General features: G+C 45.4%; 1 protein-coding gene across 3 annotated transcripts in view; it reads left to right on the plus strand.

Annotated features, from left to right (window-relative positions):
* LOC130358323 (cyclic nucleotide-binding domain-containing protein 2-like) overlaps positions 1-15598 on the plus strand; it is a 290442-nt gene that overhangs the window by 241515 nt on the left and 33329 nt on the right. For all 3 annotated transcript variants that reach the window (XM_056561430.1, XM_056561428.1, XM_056561429.1), the window contains one exon: positions 8799-8933. In XM_056561430.1, coding sequence (XP_056417405.1) covers positions 8799-8933 — 135 coding nt within the window. The remainder of the gene's footprint in view (positions 1-8798; positions 8934-15598) is intronic.

The following is a 15598-nucleotide window of genomic DNA, read 5'->3' on the forward strand; positions in this document are numbered from 1 at the left end:
GATTAGAACCACTGCGCCAATCAGTGGCCCTTTAAATCGCAGAGACCCGGCGCGCGCGCGCCCTAGGGAGCGGGGCCACGCGCGCCGGGACAGGACCGACGGAGAGCGAGTCAGGTACGGGAGCCGGGGTGCGCATCGCGATCGGGCGCCACCCGCATCGCGAATCGCATCCCGGCTGGAGGCAGGATCGCAGCGCACCGGGTCAGTGGATCTGACCGGAGCGCTGCAATAGCGAGAGTGTAGCGAGCGCTCCGGGGAGGAGCGGGGACCTGGAGCGCTCGGCGTAACAGTACCCCCCCCCCTTGGGTCTCCCCCTCTTCTTGGAGCCTGAGAACCTGAGGACCAGACTTTTGTCTAGGATATTGTCCTCAGGTTCCCAGTATCTCTCTTCAGGACCACAGCCCTCCCAATCGACCAAAAAAAAGGTTTTCCCTCTGACCTTCTTGGAGGCCAGTATTTCCTTTACGGAGAAGATGTCCGAGGAGCCGGAAACAGGAGTGGGAGAAACAAGTTTGGGAGAGAAACGGTTGATGATGAGTGGTTTAAGAAGAGAAACGTGAAAGGCATTAGGAATACGAAGAGAAGGAGGAAGAAGAAGTTTGTAAGAGACAGGATTAATCTGGCACAAAATTTTGAAAGGACCAAGATAGCGTGGTCCCAATTTGTAGCTGGGAACACGGAAGCGGACATATTTAGCGGAGAGCCATACCTTGTCTCCGGGAGAAAAAATGGGGGGAGCTCTTCTTTTCTTATCAGCAAACTTCTTCATGCGTGATGAAGCCTGTAAGAGAGAATTTTGGGTCTCTTTCCATATGGTGGAAAGATCACGAGTTATTTCATCCACAGCGGGCAAACCAGAGGGCAAGGGAGTAGGGAGGGGGGGAAGAGGGTGACGGCCGTACACCACGAAAAATGGGGATTTGGAAGAAGACTCAGAGACTCTGAAGTTATACGAGAATTCGGCCCATGGTAGAAGATCTGCCCAGTCATCCTGGCGGGAGGAAACAAAATGCCGTAAATAATCACCCAGGACCTGGTTAACTCTTTCTACTTGCCCATTGGACTGAGGATGATAAGCAGAAGAAAAGTTTAATTTAATCTTGAGTTGTTTACAGAGAGCCCTCCAGAATTTTGACACGAATTGGACGCCTCTATCCGAGACGATCTGCGTGGGCAACCCGTGAAGACGAAAAATGTGTACAAAAAATTGTTTTGCCAACTGAGGCGCTGAAGGAAGACCAGGAAGAGGAATAAAATGTGACATCTTGGAAAATCGATCAACGACCACCCAAACAACAGTGTTGCCACGGGATGGGGGTAAGTCTGTAATAAAGTCCATACCAATCAGAGACCAAGGCTGTTCGGGGACAGGCAGAGGATGAAGAAGACCAGCGGGCTTCTGGCGAGGAGTCTTATCCCGGGCACAGACAGTGCAGGCCCGCACAAAATCAACAACATCCGTCTCCAGAGTCGGCCACCAATAGAAACGAGAGATGAGTTGCACGGATTTCTTGATGCCCGCATGGCCTGCGAGATGGGAGGAGTGACCCCATTTGAGGATTCCGAGGCGTTGGCGTGGAGAGACGAAGGTCTTCCCTGGAGGAGTTTGCCTGATGGAGGCTGGAGAAGTGGAGATCAGGCAGTCAGGAGGAATGATGTGTTGCGGAGAGAGCTCTACTTCCGAGGCGTCCGAAGAACGAGAGAGAGCATCGGCCCTAATGTTCTTATCGGCAGGGCGAAAGTGAATTTCAAAATTAAACCGGGCAAAGAACAGAGACCACCTGGCCTGGCGAGGATTCAGCCGTTGGGCAGACTGGAGATAGGAGAGATTCTTGTGATCGGTGTAAATAATAACTGGAAATTTTGATCCCTCCAGCAGATGCCTCCATTCCTCAAGTGCTAATTTAATGGCCAGTAGCTCTCGATCCCCAATGGAGTAGTTCCTCTCCGCCGGAGAAAAGGTCCTAGAAAAAAAACCACAAGTAACAGCATGCCCGGAAGAATTTTTTTGTAGAAGAACCGCTCCAGCTCCTACTGAGGAGGCATCAACCTCCAATAGGAAGGGTTTAGATGGGTCAGGTCTGGAGAGCACGGGAGCAGAAGAAAAGGCAGCCTTGAGCCGTTTAAAGGCGTCTTCCGCTTGAGGAGGCCATGACTTAGGATTGGCATTCTTTTTGGTTAAAGCCACGATAGGGGCCACAATGGTGGAAAAATTAGGAATAAATTGTCTGTAATAATTGGCGAACCCCAAAAAACGTTGGATAGCACGGAGTCCGGAGGGGCGTGGCCAATCTTAGACGGCAGAGAGTTTGTCTGGATCCATTTGTAGTCCCCGGCCGGAGACCAAGTATCCTAGGAAAGGAAGAGATTGACATTCAAACAGACATTTCTCCATTTTGGCATAAAGTTGATTGTCACGAAGTCTCTGAAGAACCATGCGGACATGTTGGCGGTGTTCTTCTAGGTTGGCAGAAAAAATCAGAATATCGTCCAGATACACAACAACACAGGAATATAAGAGATCACGAAAAATTTCATTAACAAAGTCTTGGAAGACGGCAGGGGCGTTGCACAGGCCAAAGGGCATGACCAGATACTCAAAGTGTCCATCTCTAGTGTTAAATGCCGTTTTCCATTCATCCCCCTCCCTGATGCGGATGAGATTATAAGCACCTCTTAAGTCCAGTTTGGTAAAGATGTGGGCACCTTGGAGGCGATCAAAGAGTTCAGAGATAAGAGGTAGAGGATAGCGGTTCTTTACCGTGATTTTATTAAGACCGCGGTAGTCAATGCAAGGACGTAGGGAGCCATCTTTTTTGGACACAAAGAAAAATCCAGCTCCGGCAGGAGAGGAGGATTTGCGGATAAAGCCCTTTTTTAAATTTTCCTGGATGTACTCAGACATAGCAAGAGTCTCTGGGGCGGACAGAGGATAAATTCTGCCCCGGGGTGGAGTAGTGCCCGGGAGGAGGTCAATAGGACAGTCATAAGGCCTGTGAGGAGGTAGAGTCTCAGCTTGTTTTTTGCAAAATACATCAGCAAAGTCCATATAGGCCTTAGGGAGACCGGTTACAGGGGGAACCACAGGGTCACGGCAGGGAGTACTGGGAACCGGTTTAAGGCAGTCCTTGAAACAAGAGGTACCCCAACTCTTGATCTCCCCTGTGGATCAATCCAGGGTTGGGGAATGGTGTTGAAGCCAGGGTAGTCCAAGGAGAATTTCAGAAGTGCAATTGGGGAGGACCAAAAACTCAATTTTTTCGTGATGAGGTCCGATGCACATTAGGAGGGGCTCCGTGCGAAAACGTATGGTACAGTCCAATCTTTCATTGTTAACACAATTGATGTAGAGGGGTCTGGCGAGACTGGTCACCAGGATGTTGAACCTGTTGATGAGAGAGGCCAAGATAAAATTTCCTGCAGATCCGGAATCCAAGAAGGCCATAGTAGAGAAGGAGAAGGTAGAGGCAGATATCCGCACAGGCACAGTAAGACGTGGAGAAGCAGAGTTGACATCAAGGACTGTCTCACCTTTGTGCGGAGTCAGCGTAGGTCTCTCCAGGCGGGGAGGACGGATAGGACAATCCTTCAGGAAGTGTTCGGTACCGGCACAGTACAGGCAGAGATTCTCCATGCGGCGTCGTGTCCTCTCTTGAGGTGTCAGGCGAGACCGGCCAACTTGCATAGCCTCCACGGCGGGAGGCACAGGAACGGATTGCAGGGGACCAGAGGAGAGAGGAGCCGGGGAGAAAAAACGCCTTGTGCGAACAAAGTCCATATCCTGGCGGAGCTCCTGACGCCTTTCGGAAAAACGCATGTCAATGCGAGTGGCTAGATGAATGAGTTCATGTAGGTTAGCAGGGATTTCTCGTGCAGCCAGAACATCTTTAATGTTACTGGATAGGCCTTTTTTAAAGGTCGCGCAGAGGGCCTCATTATTCCAGGATAGTTCTGAAGCAAGAGTACAGAATTGTACGGCGTACTCGCCAACGGAAGAATTACCCTGGACCAGGTTCAACAGGGCAGTCTCAGCAGAAGAGGCTCGGGCAGGTTCCTCAAAGACACTTCGAATTTCCCAGAAGAAGGAGTGTACGGAGGCAGTGACGGGGTCATTGCGGTCCCAGAGCGGTGTGGCCCATGACAGAGCTTTTCCAGACAGAAGGCTGACTACGAAAGCCACCTTAGACCTTTCAGTAGGAAACTGGTCCGACATCATCTCCAAGTGCAGGGAACATTGAGAAAGGAAGCCACGGCAAAATTTAGAGTCCCCATCAAATTTATCCGGCAAGGATAGTCGTAGGCCTGAAGCGGCCACTCGCTGCGGAGGAGGTGCAGGAGCTGGCGGAGGAGATGATTGCTGAAGCTGAGGTAGTAGCTGCTGTAGCATCACGGTCAGTTGAGACAGCTGGTGGCCTTGTTGCGCTATCTGTTGTGACTGCTGGGCGACCACCGTGGTGAGGTCGGCGACAACTGGCAGAGGAACTTCAGCGGGATCCATGGCCGGATCTACTGTCACGATGCCGGCTGGCAAAAGGTGGATCCTCTGTGCCAGAGAGGGATTGGCGTGGACCGTGCTAGTGGACCGGTTCTAAGTCACTACTGGTGTTCACCAGAGCCCGCCGCAAAGCGGGATGGTCTTGCTGCGGCGGTAGTGACCAGGTCGTATCCACTAGCAACGGCTCAACCTCTCTGACTGCTGAAGATAGGCGCGGTACAAGGGAGTAGACAGAAGCAAGGTCGGACGTAGCAGAAGGTCGGGGCAGGCAGCTAGGATCGTAGTCAGGGGCAACGGCAGGAGGTCTGGAACACAGGCTAGGAACACACAAGGAAACGCTTTCACTGGCACAATGGCAACAAGATCCGGCGAGGGAGTGCAGGGGAAGTGAGGTATACATAGGGAGTGCATAGGTGAACACACTGATTAGAACCACTGCGCCAATCAGCGGCGCAGTGGCCCTTTAAATCGCAGAGACCCGGCGCGCGCGCGCCCTAGGGAGCGGGGCCGCGCGCGCCGGGACAGGACCGACGGAGAGCGAGTCAGGTACGGGAGCCGGGGTGCGCATCGCGATCGGGCGCCACCCGCATCGCGAATCGCATCCCGGCTGGAGGCAGGATCGCAGCGCACCGGGTCAGTGGATCTGACCGGAGCGCTGCAATAGCGAGAGTGTAGCGAGCGCTCCGGGGAGGAGCGGGGACCCGGAGCGCTCGGCGTAACACACAGTAGATCGCCCCCGCGATCGCGCTGCAGGGGGGGGCATCCACCCCACTGGACCACCAGGGATGGTTTAAATGTCCCTTTAGATGCTGCTGTCAACTTTGACAGCGGCAATCTAAAGGGTTAATAGCTGGCTCTAGACTCTAGCTAAAGGAATCAGCTGGGGGCCGCACGGTATGGTGCGGGCTCGAGTCACTAGCCCGCGTCATACACCGCTTGACGTGTCAGGACGAGTCAGCTCGTCCTCAGATGGCAACCGGTTAAACCTTATTGATAATCTATCCTGTAAGTTTAATGATATAAACAAAGATTACTATGTAATTAATAATGGACGTATATATGTACAGTGCTCCCTTAAGTTACAATGTGAATTGGTTCCAGGGCGACCATTGTATGTTGAAACCATTGTATGTTGAGACCATAACTCTATGGTAACCTGGTAATTGGTTCTGAAGCCACCAAAATGTCATCCAAAAAATTGGAAAAAGTGGGGATTAAAGGGGTACTCAGGTGGAAAACATTTTTGTTAAATCAGCTGGTGCCAAAAAGTTATACAGATTTGTAAATTACTTTTATTTAAAAATCCTCACCCTTCCAGTACCTATCAGCTGCTGTATGCTCCACAGAAAGTTGTGTAGTTGTTTTCTGTCTGACCACAGTGCTCTCTGCTGACACCTCTGTCCATGTCAAGAACTGTCCAGATCAGGAACAAATCTCCATAGCAAACCTCTCAAACTCTAAACAGTTCCTTGCATGGACAGAGGTGTCAGCAGAGAGCACTGTGGTCAGACAGAAAAGAATGATACAACTTCCTCTGGAGCATACAGCAGCTGATAAAAACTGGATGGTTTAAGATTTTTAAATATAAGTAATTTACAAATCTGTTTAACTTTCTGGCACCAGTTCATTAAAAAAAAAGTGGAAACTTAACCTTAACCGTGACACAGGTAAAGAGTAGTACAGAACATGTAGTACCTCCCTGTACTGTAGGGGGCGCTACCAGACATCCAGTCAGTGCTTGTACTTTAGTAATACAGGTAAAGAGTAGTACAGAACATGCAGTACCTCCCTGTACTGTAGGGGGCGCTACCAGACAGCCAGTCAGTGTTTGTACTTCAGTAATACAGGGTTTTTTTTTACCAGTGAATGCCCATTCTGATTGGTCAGATCTTTTAGCCATTGACACGTTTCACAGATCTGGTCTGTCTGTAGCATTGCATGTTGAATTTGGTTTCAAGTTACAGTGGTTTAGGAAAGACCGATAATATTGTCACCTGAGGCCATTGTAAGTTGAGGGACCACTGTACTTTGTAGAGGGCAGACCTAATATAATTTACTCTGGTGAACCTATATACAACCCCCCATCCCCCCCCCCCCCCCCGTATTTGTCCCTACTTTTGATCTGTTTTCTTCTATCTCTCATTGCCTCGGAAATCCCAGTTTTCAAACTGGTGAATAGATTTGCATCAATATAATATGTAGTAACTCTATATGGTCATTTGTAATACTGAACTATAATAAGCTTTGTGGAGGTATTGATCCTCTTTAAAAAGATGCTGGGGTATATTTAGGCTTATTTCTATGCAATACTCCATGGGAAAAAAGCATGCAAATTAGCTCTCTTCCAAAATAAGGATAGAACACTATCTTATATTATGCAAACCAGAGCCTCCTCCAAAAGAAAGAGTCCCCTATTTGCTAACAGCTGTGGGGGGTTGACTCTCATCAGTACAGAGGAGGGTTCTGGTTGGGGGTTCAAGAGATGCCTTAGACACAGCCTGGTGGTATATACTGATGGGACCTCGTATTGCATAGGGACTTATTTCCTGGCAAAGCTCCACGTTAAAAAAATACACAAAAGCGCTCTCCTCCAAAAGGAAGAAAGCCAGCCATCCAGTACTAAGGGGACTTTTGTAAGAGTTGTCTTCAGATGGGTAATTCCCCTTGGAGAAGAGTCTGGTATGGCCAGTAGGAGAGAGTTTTCTTCTTTCTGGAGGAGAGTGAATTTGTAGAACCTTAAGAAACAAATGTAACATCTGGCTCTGGCTGTACACAAAGAGTTAAATTACTCTAGTTGGGCTGGAGTTGCTTGGAGTTCACCTGTTTTGCCTGGGTGTGATTCTCAGCTTTGCTACCAATCAGGAAGGTGTATCCTTGATTACCTGCCTATATAAGCTGGGAGTAGTGATCAGTTAATGGTCCGTGAAAGGTTATACCTTAGCTGACACCTCCTGCTTACTGGATATCTGCCTGTTTATTGATTCTTGGCTTTTCCCCTGACTCTTCTCTTGCTCTGTGTTCCTGTACTCCGCTATTTCCTTTTACCGACCTCGGCTAGATTGACATTGATTTGACCGTGCGTGTGTGTCTTAGAGTGTTTCTGTTAGTTTGTGTGCCTCCAGCTGTTTCCCAACTCCTACTGTTTTTGTATTGTATTATTTTGACAACGCTGCCCCGTCACTTAGCAGGGAGGGTTTGTCATCGTGGTTGTCGATTCATCACTTAGGGTGGATAGGCAATAGATAGGGACAGTGGCTGTGGGTGAGTAAGGGCTTCACTGTTCCCTGCCCATACGTGACAACAAAGCTCAAAAATCCTGATATGGTTCACGATTTGGTAATAATAATCCCATTAGTCAAAGCACAACATGCAGATGTCTTCTCCCTGAGCTTGAACAGCATCTTTCCCTTCAATCCCGCCATGTTGTCTCGGTTTAGTCACCCTTCTAATGGGTATGGCTCCTCATGGTTCAGATTGTAAATTCTGTGGTGTGGTAGATGGCATGTTCACTTGGCATTTATGTAGATTTTAGAATAGGGCCCAGTCTGTCAATGTATGTAGACCCATCTAGATTTTTTTTAACTACTTTCTGTAGCCAGGACTAGTTTTATTGGGATGGCAAACTGAGCAAATTCCCGAGGTTCTTCTTTTCACAGGTACTCTTTAGGATATGACTCCCTGAAGCGACCCCCTACATAGTATATATGACGAACATTATTCATACACTAAAATGAGTTTAGTGTATTTGGGCAATATACTGCATGTTGTCTTCTTCTTGAACTATGTTTTTCTATTCTACAATGCTACAAAAAATGTATACTACATGCAATAGAGCTGCTTATGTTGAGGCTAAAAGCACTATACATGTGTAAGGAAAACATGTGTGAACAGAGTCTTAGCAAGCAACACGGATAAGAAGGTTTTCTGGAATTTACTATAATCACTAATACAGTTACTATTCATTTGTGCAATGTCAGCACAGCCAAGCAGCTTCTTACTGTATAAAAGCATTAAAATGCCACAGGTCAGGTGAAAAAATGCAGAAAGTGACATGTTTCGACCGCCACTTTCTGCAATTTTTATTGACCTGTCCTGGGGTGTTTTTATGCTTTCGTAAAGTGAGAAACTGTTTGGCACAAGTGGTTGTGTTGGACGTCCTGTTGCTTCTTCTCAGTATTCCAGACGCCTTCTACATCACTATTTTGGGTGAGATTGCTTGGCCTTTATTTTGTTATTTCTGCATCGTGCGGTGTTCCGTACTGAGTCATGTATTCTATTATATAACATGATTGTTAACCTGCAGGGACTGGTTTACACCATTTTAGAAGACACGCTGAGCATGGCATTGGTTTCAGATGGAGCGGAGTGTATCGTCATATCTAAGGAATTCTTCAAAAAACAAATGACTGAGGACTACATCCGCAAGTTATCACGAGAAGTAAGTTCTGGTCTTGACCATTTATTGACTACACGCATTACATGTATGGATCATTTACAGAAAATGTTCACGTGTGAACATATCCTTAGTATTTATTAAAGTCTCATAATCAAACTCTTCCTAATATTGTACCTAGCTATGCAGTGTCCCACTGGGATCCTCATGGATCCTGTTGCTTGGGTATCATTGGGTTAATGCCTTGTTTAATACGTTTATGATGTTTTGTGCTGTTTTTATATTGAAATTGTTCTGGATTAGTGTTGCTCGCGAATATTCGCAATACAAATTTTATTGGCGAATATCGCATATTCGCGAATTCGCGAATATAGCACTATATATTTGTAATTACGAATATTCGTTTTTTTTATTTTTATTTTTTTCACAGTACACATCACAGTGATCATCCCTCTCTGCTTTCAGCTTGTGTGGTGTAAAGAAGCCTCAAATACTACTGTGTGAGACTGGCGAAAAAAAATTCATATTTTAATTTTCGTATATGCGAATTTTCGCTTATGGTAATTTTTGAAATGCTAAGTTTCGCATATGCTAATTTTTGCATATGCGAAAATAAAATGTGAATATTATGAATATGCAAATTTAGCGAATATATGACGAATATTCGTCCATATATTCGCAAAATATCGCAAATTCCAATATGACCTATGCCGCTCAACACTATTCTGGATCAATAAAATATCTACTTACAGGTCAACTGTGTGGGTCCAAATTAGTCTTAGAGGTATAATTTGGCCAAAAGAGAAGCTACATTAATGAATACGCAGACAAGCTGGTACAATATCAATAATGTGCTGATCTGTTTATTAAAAATGGCTACCTACCTTTTATACACTAGATATACACCATAGATTATGTTGTTTTGGATACATACACATCATTTTCTCACACAAAAACAAGAGAACATCCATCAGCCCTCATAATCATTGGAGACATTCCCAGATTCAAAAGAAACTAATTGTCTCCTCTCTCACGGTTGGTATTCTCTCCCCTCCACATACAACCATCTCATGGTCTTGCTCATAGAATCCTTGTTTTTCTGGTATTTAATCATCCAGTTACTATTAACTATTTAGTTTCCATAACATAATTGCATTTGTTCCACATGTGACAAAGAGTTAACCCATCCAATACATGCATACACAAATTGGCTCAGGGAACCTTCTAGAGAAGGGAAGAGCTTGCTTTAGGCTAGCCTCTCTGCATAGAGGAATAGGAAGTCAATGAGTTATTCTAGTGAGGAGTGTTGAGAGGGAAACTGACAACCAGTTTACCTGCACTAAACCCAATACACAGGGTTATAATTCGGGTCAACTGGATTATAATGAGGTATCACTTACTTGGATCTGTGGTCTGCTTCTGGAGATACCTGTTGTAAATCGCTAGCTTTGTGCAATGGAGGTGGGACCCTATCTGCTTAGATAGTTTAAATGACATTTTCATGGTTACAGATTCCTTTTAAGAAACCTGCACCCTACAGTTGGGCATTGCAACTAGAGATGAGAGTGAAGACTTTTGGTAAAGGCTGGATACCAAGCAGCTAGACCGTGTGGCAAGGGACTAGTGGCTGAACACACAGGCTAGAGCAACTATTGCCATTTTTAAGAATCCCCTAACACTTCACTTTGTGGGTTACCTTAGCTCCAGTCAATGCTGTTAAAGAGGCTGCAACTCCATTTTGTAGAGAAATTTGTTGAATTATAATAAAATCTGTGACTTCTTTACACACCCAAATATCTTGCTCATTTTCTGCTCTGCACTTTCAAAGGCACCCCCAAACCCTATCTGGGTAGACATTTTACAGGATGTGCCCCTAGAGGATTACTACCACCAACACCTACCACTTAGCCTCCTCTTCACTGTGTCAGCCCACGAAGTGTGGGAAAACCCTATGGAAACCCCCTATGCCATCCCACAGGTCTCCCCTACTGTAACATCTATGCTACCTACGACGGCTACATGTACTGATCAAGGATGAACCTGAAGAAGATGATCTGCAGACTGAGAACTAAGCTTTTCATTATACAAACATTCACCCCCATACTGTATTATCTGTGGTTTTTCTTGCCATATTACGACCAATCTCAGTCGTATTTTCCCAGAGCCTCGCTGCGAATAATGCATTTATTTTGTTTTTTAATGGTTTGGTTAATCACCTTTTCTTTCACCTTTGAGCCTCTTAGGCTTTTCTAAATGGACTGGCGGCATAATTATCTGTTTTGTATTCATTCGCTTCCTAGAGTGACTTAAATTCGGTAAATCTATTTTAATTACTACTTAAGCCTCCTTAAGATATTCCGCCACACAGTCTGGACAGTCATCTCATTTAATGTATTAAAGTATTCGCGGAGGATAGAAAGAAAAAAAAATGAAAAAAAACAAATGACTGTTTCCCCTCTAACCTTCATATCTCGTCATTTTATCCTCAATTATCTCGCGGCTGAATTTAACAATTCCAGTCAGAAAACTCTCACTTTCAGACTGAATTACATTTTCTAGGACACTTAATGAAGACATTTTGAGTGAAATGAAATAGGTTGTAATATATTACTTTTTTCTCCTCCCAAGGTGACATGCAGACATTAGATAAAATGGTATGTTGTGCTTTTTTATGCTGTATATGCAGTATTTTAAAGATTGGTATTAGTTATAGGGCAACTCTTCTTGTTAAAGAGATGAGCGAATTTTTGAAAAATTTGATTCGGACGATTCACTGAATTTTCCCCCAAATTTTTTATTCAATATGACATGCAGATTAGAGGTGTTGCTATTAGAATCACTGTCGTGAATCACTCCTGGTATCAGTATGAGAAGACCATTTAGTGGATGAATGACACATTGCAGAGGTGGCGGCAGCATGGGGAGACCATATATTGGCTGAATGACCCAGCCTGGAGGTGGCAACAGCCTGACAAGACCATAGGGCCTCACAATTGAAAAGATTAAATATATTTTTTAACATTTAAATTGAAGATTTCAAATAGATGAACCTAAAGTTTTATTTATGTGCCAGCAGCATGAGGAGACCACATGGCGGTATTGTGACACAGCCTGGAGGTGGCGGAAGCATGTGGTGACCATATAGTGGTTGAATGACACAGCCTGTAGTTGGCGGCAGCATGAGGAGACCATATAGTGGCTGAATGATATAGCCTGGAGGTGGCAGAAGCATGAGGAGACCATATAGTTGCAGAATGAGACAGCCTGGAGCTGGCAGCAGCATGAGGAGAACATATGGTGGCTTAATGAGACAGCATGGAGCTGGCATCAGCATGAGGAGAACATATGGTGGCAGTATGAGACAGCCTGGAGGTGGCATCAGCAGCATCAGGAGTCCTGAAAGTGACCCTGTGACATATTGGGGAGGTGGGTGGCAAAAAGGAGAACTTGGCATCAGATGTGTGGCATCAGGTGGGTGGCAGGATCAGAATATTAGGTGAGGCAGGTAGGCAGAAGAAAACGGTCTCTTGTATAAAAGTGTTAATGTGCACAAGTAAGTATTGAGGATATGCATTATGTAAAACTTAGCTTTTAATAATATGCTTAGGATAAAATATATAGACCCAAATTTTTTTTTTAAATCAAACAAAAGGACAGGTGTGCAAAAAAAAACACCATATGCCACCTACACCACCAAGTATTAATGTGATGCAAAGACCTCTAAAAGGTGGAAGGGAACAATGTATGGTCCATTGTAACCGGTGGGGGTAAAAACTTCCCCTGTAAGACCCTACTCTCGCATTATTAATTCCCTTCTTGGCAAGTGTTACTCGCCCTAAAAAGGGTGACCCCACACAGGAACTTCCTATTTCCACCTGCAAACACTATTTCCCAGCGTTTTTAGGTGGAAATAGGGAGAGTGGACGAAGCAGTGGATGTTTCCTCCACTTCTTGGCTGGGCAGTAGCTGCTGACTGTCCTCTAGATCATCCTCACTAAATAGTGGAGCTGAACCCACAGCATAAGATACTTCTGTGGGGGAGGGAACAGCATAGGACAGAGGCAATAGAAGGACAGGGACTGCTCCCGGCCCATGCCAACTGAGGGTTGTGAGTGAAGAACCCACCTACTGTTGAATGGTGGTGTCAGATGTCACTTGTGATGAAGTGGATGACCGTGTCACCCAATCGATGACAGCAGATGGGTTGCTGGTTGAGACACGACCGCTAGCTGATACCGGGAGCTCGGGCCTCTCGCTGCGACTTTTGCTGCCACTCGCCCCTAGTCTTCTGCGACCTCTGCCTGATGAATTTAGGCCTCTGCCACTCCTCTGTGCACATCCTGGCACTTTTCTGGGTAACATACCTAGCCTATATGAGGAGAGTACAATGCGCTCCACTACGCTTAAAACAGTATTTGTATACAACACCAGCAGGTGTGTACTTTTGACTGGCCTTTCACATTATCTAGGCCCTTACAACTTTAAGAGGAACAAAATGATACACCACTTAGATGTACGCAAAGGTTACACTTAATAGAGTACAATACGCTTTTAGTGCTCTGCTCACCCTAACTGGCTGGCTTCTATTAGCTTTTTAGTTGTTGTACACACCAGTGATGCAGCACACAGTCATTTTGTACTACACCCAAAATTGCACTCTCCCTCTCAATATCTCTCACTCTCTTCCCTATCAGTGCTTCTAGGCTGGATTCGGGCTTAAGGGGAATCGCTGCTGTAAAAAAGCTTTTCTGTGCAACACACACTGCTCTCTGTCCCTCTCTCTCTGTAATAGAACGCTGATGTGACTGGCCGCAAGATGGCTGCCGATTATATAGGGCTGTGACATCGCAGGGGTGGCTGGCTGCTGATAGGCTGCAGGCTGCATGTGATTCAGGGTCACCCCACCAACCCTTGTTCCCGCCTTCTCAGGATTCCTTGCCCCATGTCCTCACATTTTAGATGCTCGGCCCCTGGAGCCTGGACCGCACTAAATGCAGTTTAATGAAGCGATCCGTGTGATATTCGCATTAATTAAGAATCAAATTTTTTCCTAAAATTCGTAACAAATTTGGATTCGTCAGATTCGATTCGCTCATCCCCAATACAGATGGTAGAAATACCAGGATTAGAAAAAAGTGTCTCTTTTTCTTGGGTTTGGGTACAGATCCCCACCACTTAGGCCAGGGGGCAACTTAGGTTGCAGTACATATCGAAGGCCAACAATGTCAGCATTGCACTACCTGCATCTAAATGCATTGCCACTTACATATGTGAATATGCTTGTGTTGCACCATATAAATTGTTATGATCCAACAGTTTCCCGAAATCGCAGTGCCAAACCAAGTGGATAGTTTTGGGATGAGCTGCAATACAAAACTCAGTGAACACTGCTCCTGGTCATGTACCTGCTCTGAAACCCCCTTTATGATATCCAAATGCCCAAGGGTGCACGGACTGGAGTTTTCCTCATGGAGTTGTCCTCCTTTAACCCCTTAAGGCTATGTTCACACGGTGGAATGTCCAAATATTTCCAGGAGGACATTCTTCAGACAGTGAGCGCTGGTAAAACACCCTGGTGCTAGGACTGCTCGGAAGTGCGCTATCTCCATAGACTTGTATTGAGGGGGCAGGGCCGTGACATCACGATACTCCTGCCCCTGTATTGCCAGTCCTCAGCCTAAAGACTATTTTGCCACCTGCAGCAGCTGAGATCAGAGATAAGTCACTGCTGCATCTAGTTGGTTAGACAGCAATTGGTAAGTAGATCTGTTGTTTAGTTGCCCCTTTCCTGCAACATGAGCAGTTAAGATGGAAGCTAGTACATCCTGATGAAGGCAAGGTGTACTACAAAAGCTGCCAAAATGCAAAAGCTGCCAAAATACAATATTAGGATATGTAACAGAATCCCATACACCGCAAACCATGTATAACACAATCAAGACAACGCTTTTACAAGTCCCCTAGGGGAACGAAAAGAATAAGTAAAAGAATGTAGAAAAAAGTTTTTTTCATATAAACTAAACAACATGTGAAGGAAAAGTAAAAATTTAAAATAATAGAAAGAGGTATCATGAGTAATAAAAAGTACAACTTGTCTCGCAAAAAGTTAGCAAGATACCAGCAGTGATACAATACAGTTACATAGTTAGTTACATAGTTAGTACGGTCGAAAAAAGACATATGTCCATCAAGTTCAACCAGGGAATTAAGGGGTAGGGGTGTGGCGCGATATTGGGGAAGGGATGAGATTTTATATTTCTTCATAAGCATTAATCTTATTTTGTTCCAGGAATGTATCTAATCCTGTTTTAAAGCTGTTAATTGTTCCTGCTGTGACCAGTTCCTGAGGTAGACTGTTCCATAAGTTCACAGTTCTCATGGTAAAGAAGGCGTGTCGCCCCTTGAGACTAAACTTTTTCTTCTCCAGACGGAGGGAGTGCCCCCTCGTCCTTTGGGGGGGTTTAACCTGGAACAGTTTTTCTCCATATTTTTTGTATGGGCCATTAATATACTTATATACGTTTATCATATCCCCCCTTAAACGTCTCTTCTCAAGACTAAACAATTGTAACTCCTTTAATCGCTCCTCATAGCTAAGATGTTCCATTCCCCATATTAGTTTAGTCGCGCGTCTCTGCACCCTTTCCAACTCCGCAGTGTCCCTTTTATGGACAGGTGCCCAAAACTGAACAGCATATTCCAGGTAAGGC

This window comes from Hyla sarda, chromosome 2, assembly GCF_029499605.1.
Source record: "Hyla sarda isolate aHylSar1 chromosome 2, aHylSar1.hap1, whole genome shotgun sequence".
NCBI classification, from domain to species: Eukaryota; Metazoa; Chordata; class Amphibia; order Anura; family Hylidae; genus Hyla; species Hyla sarda.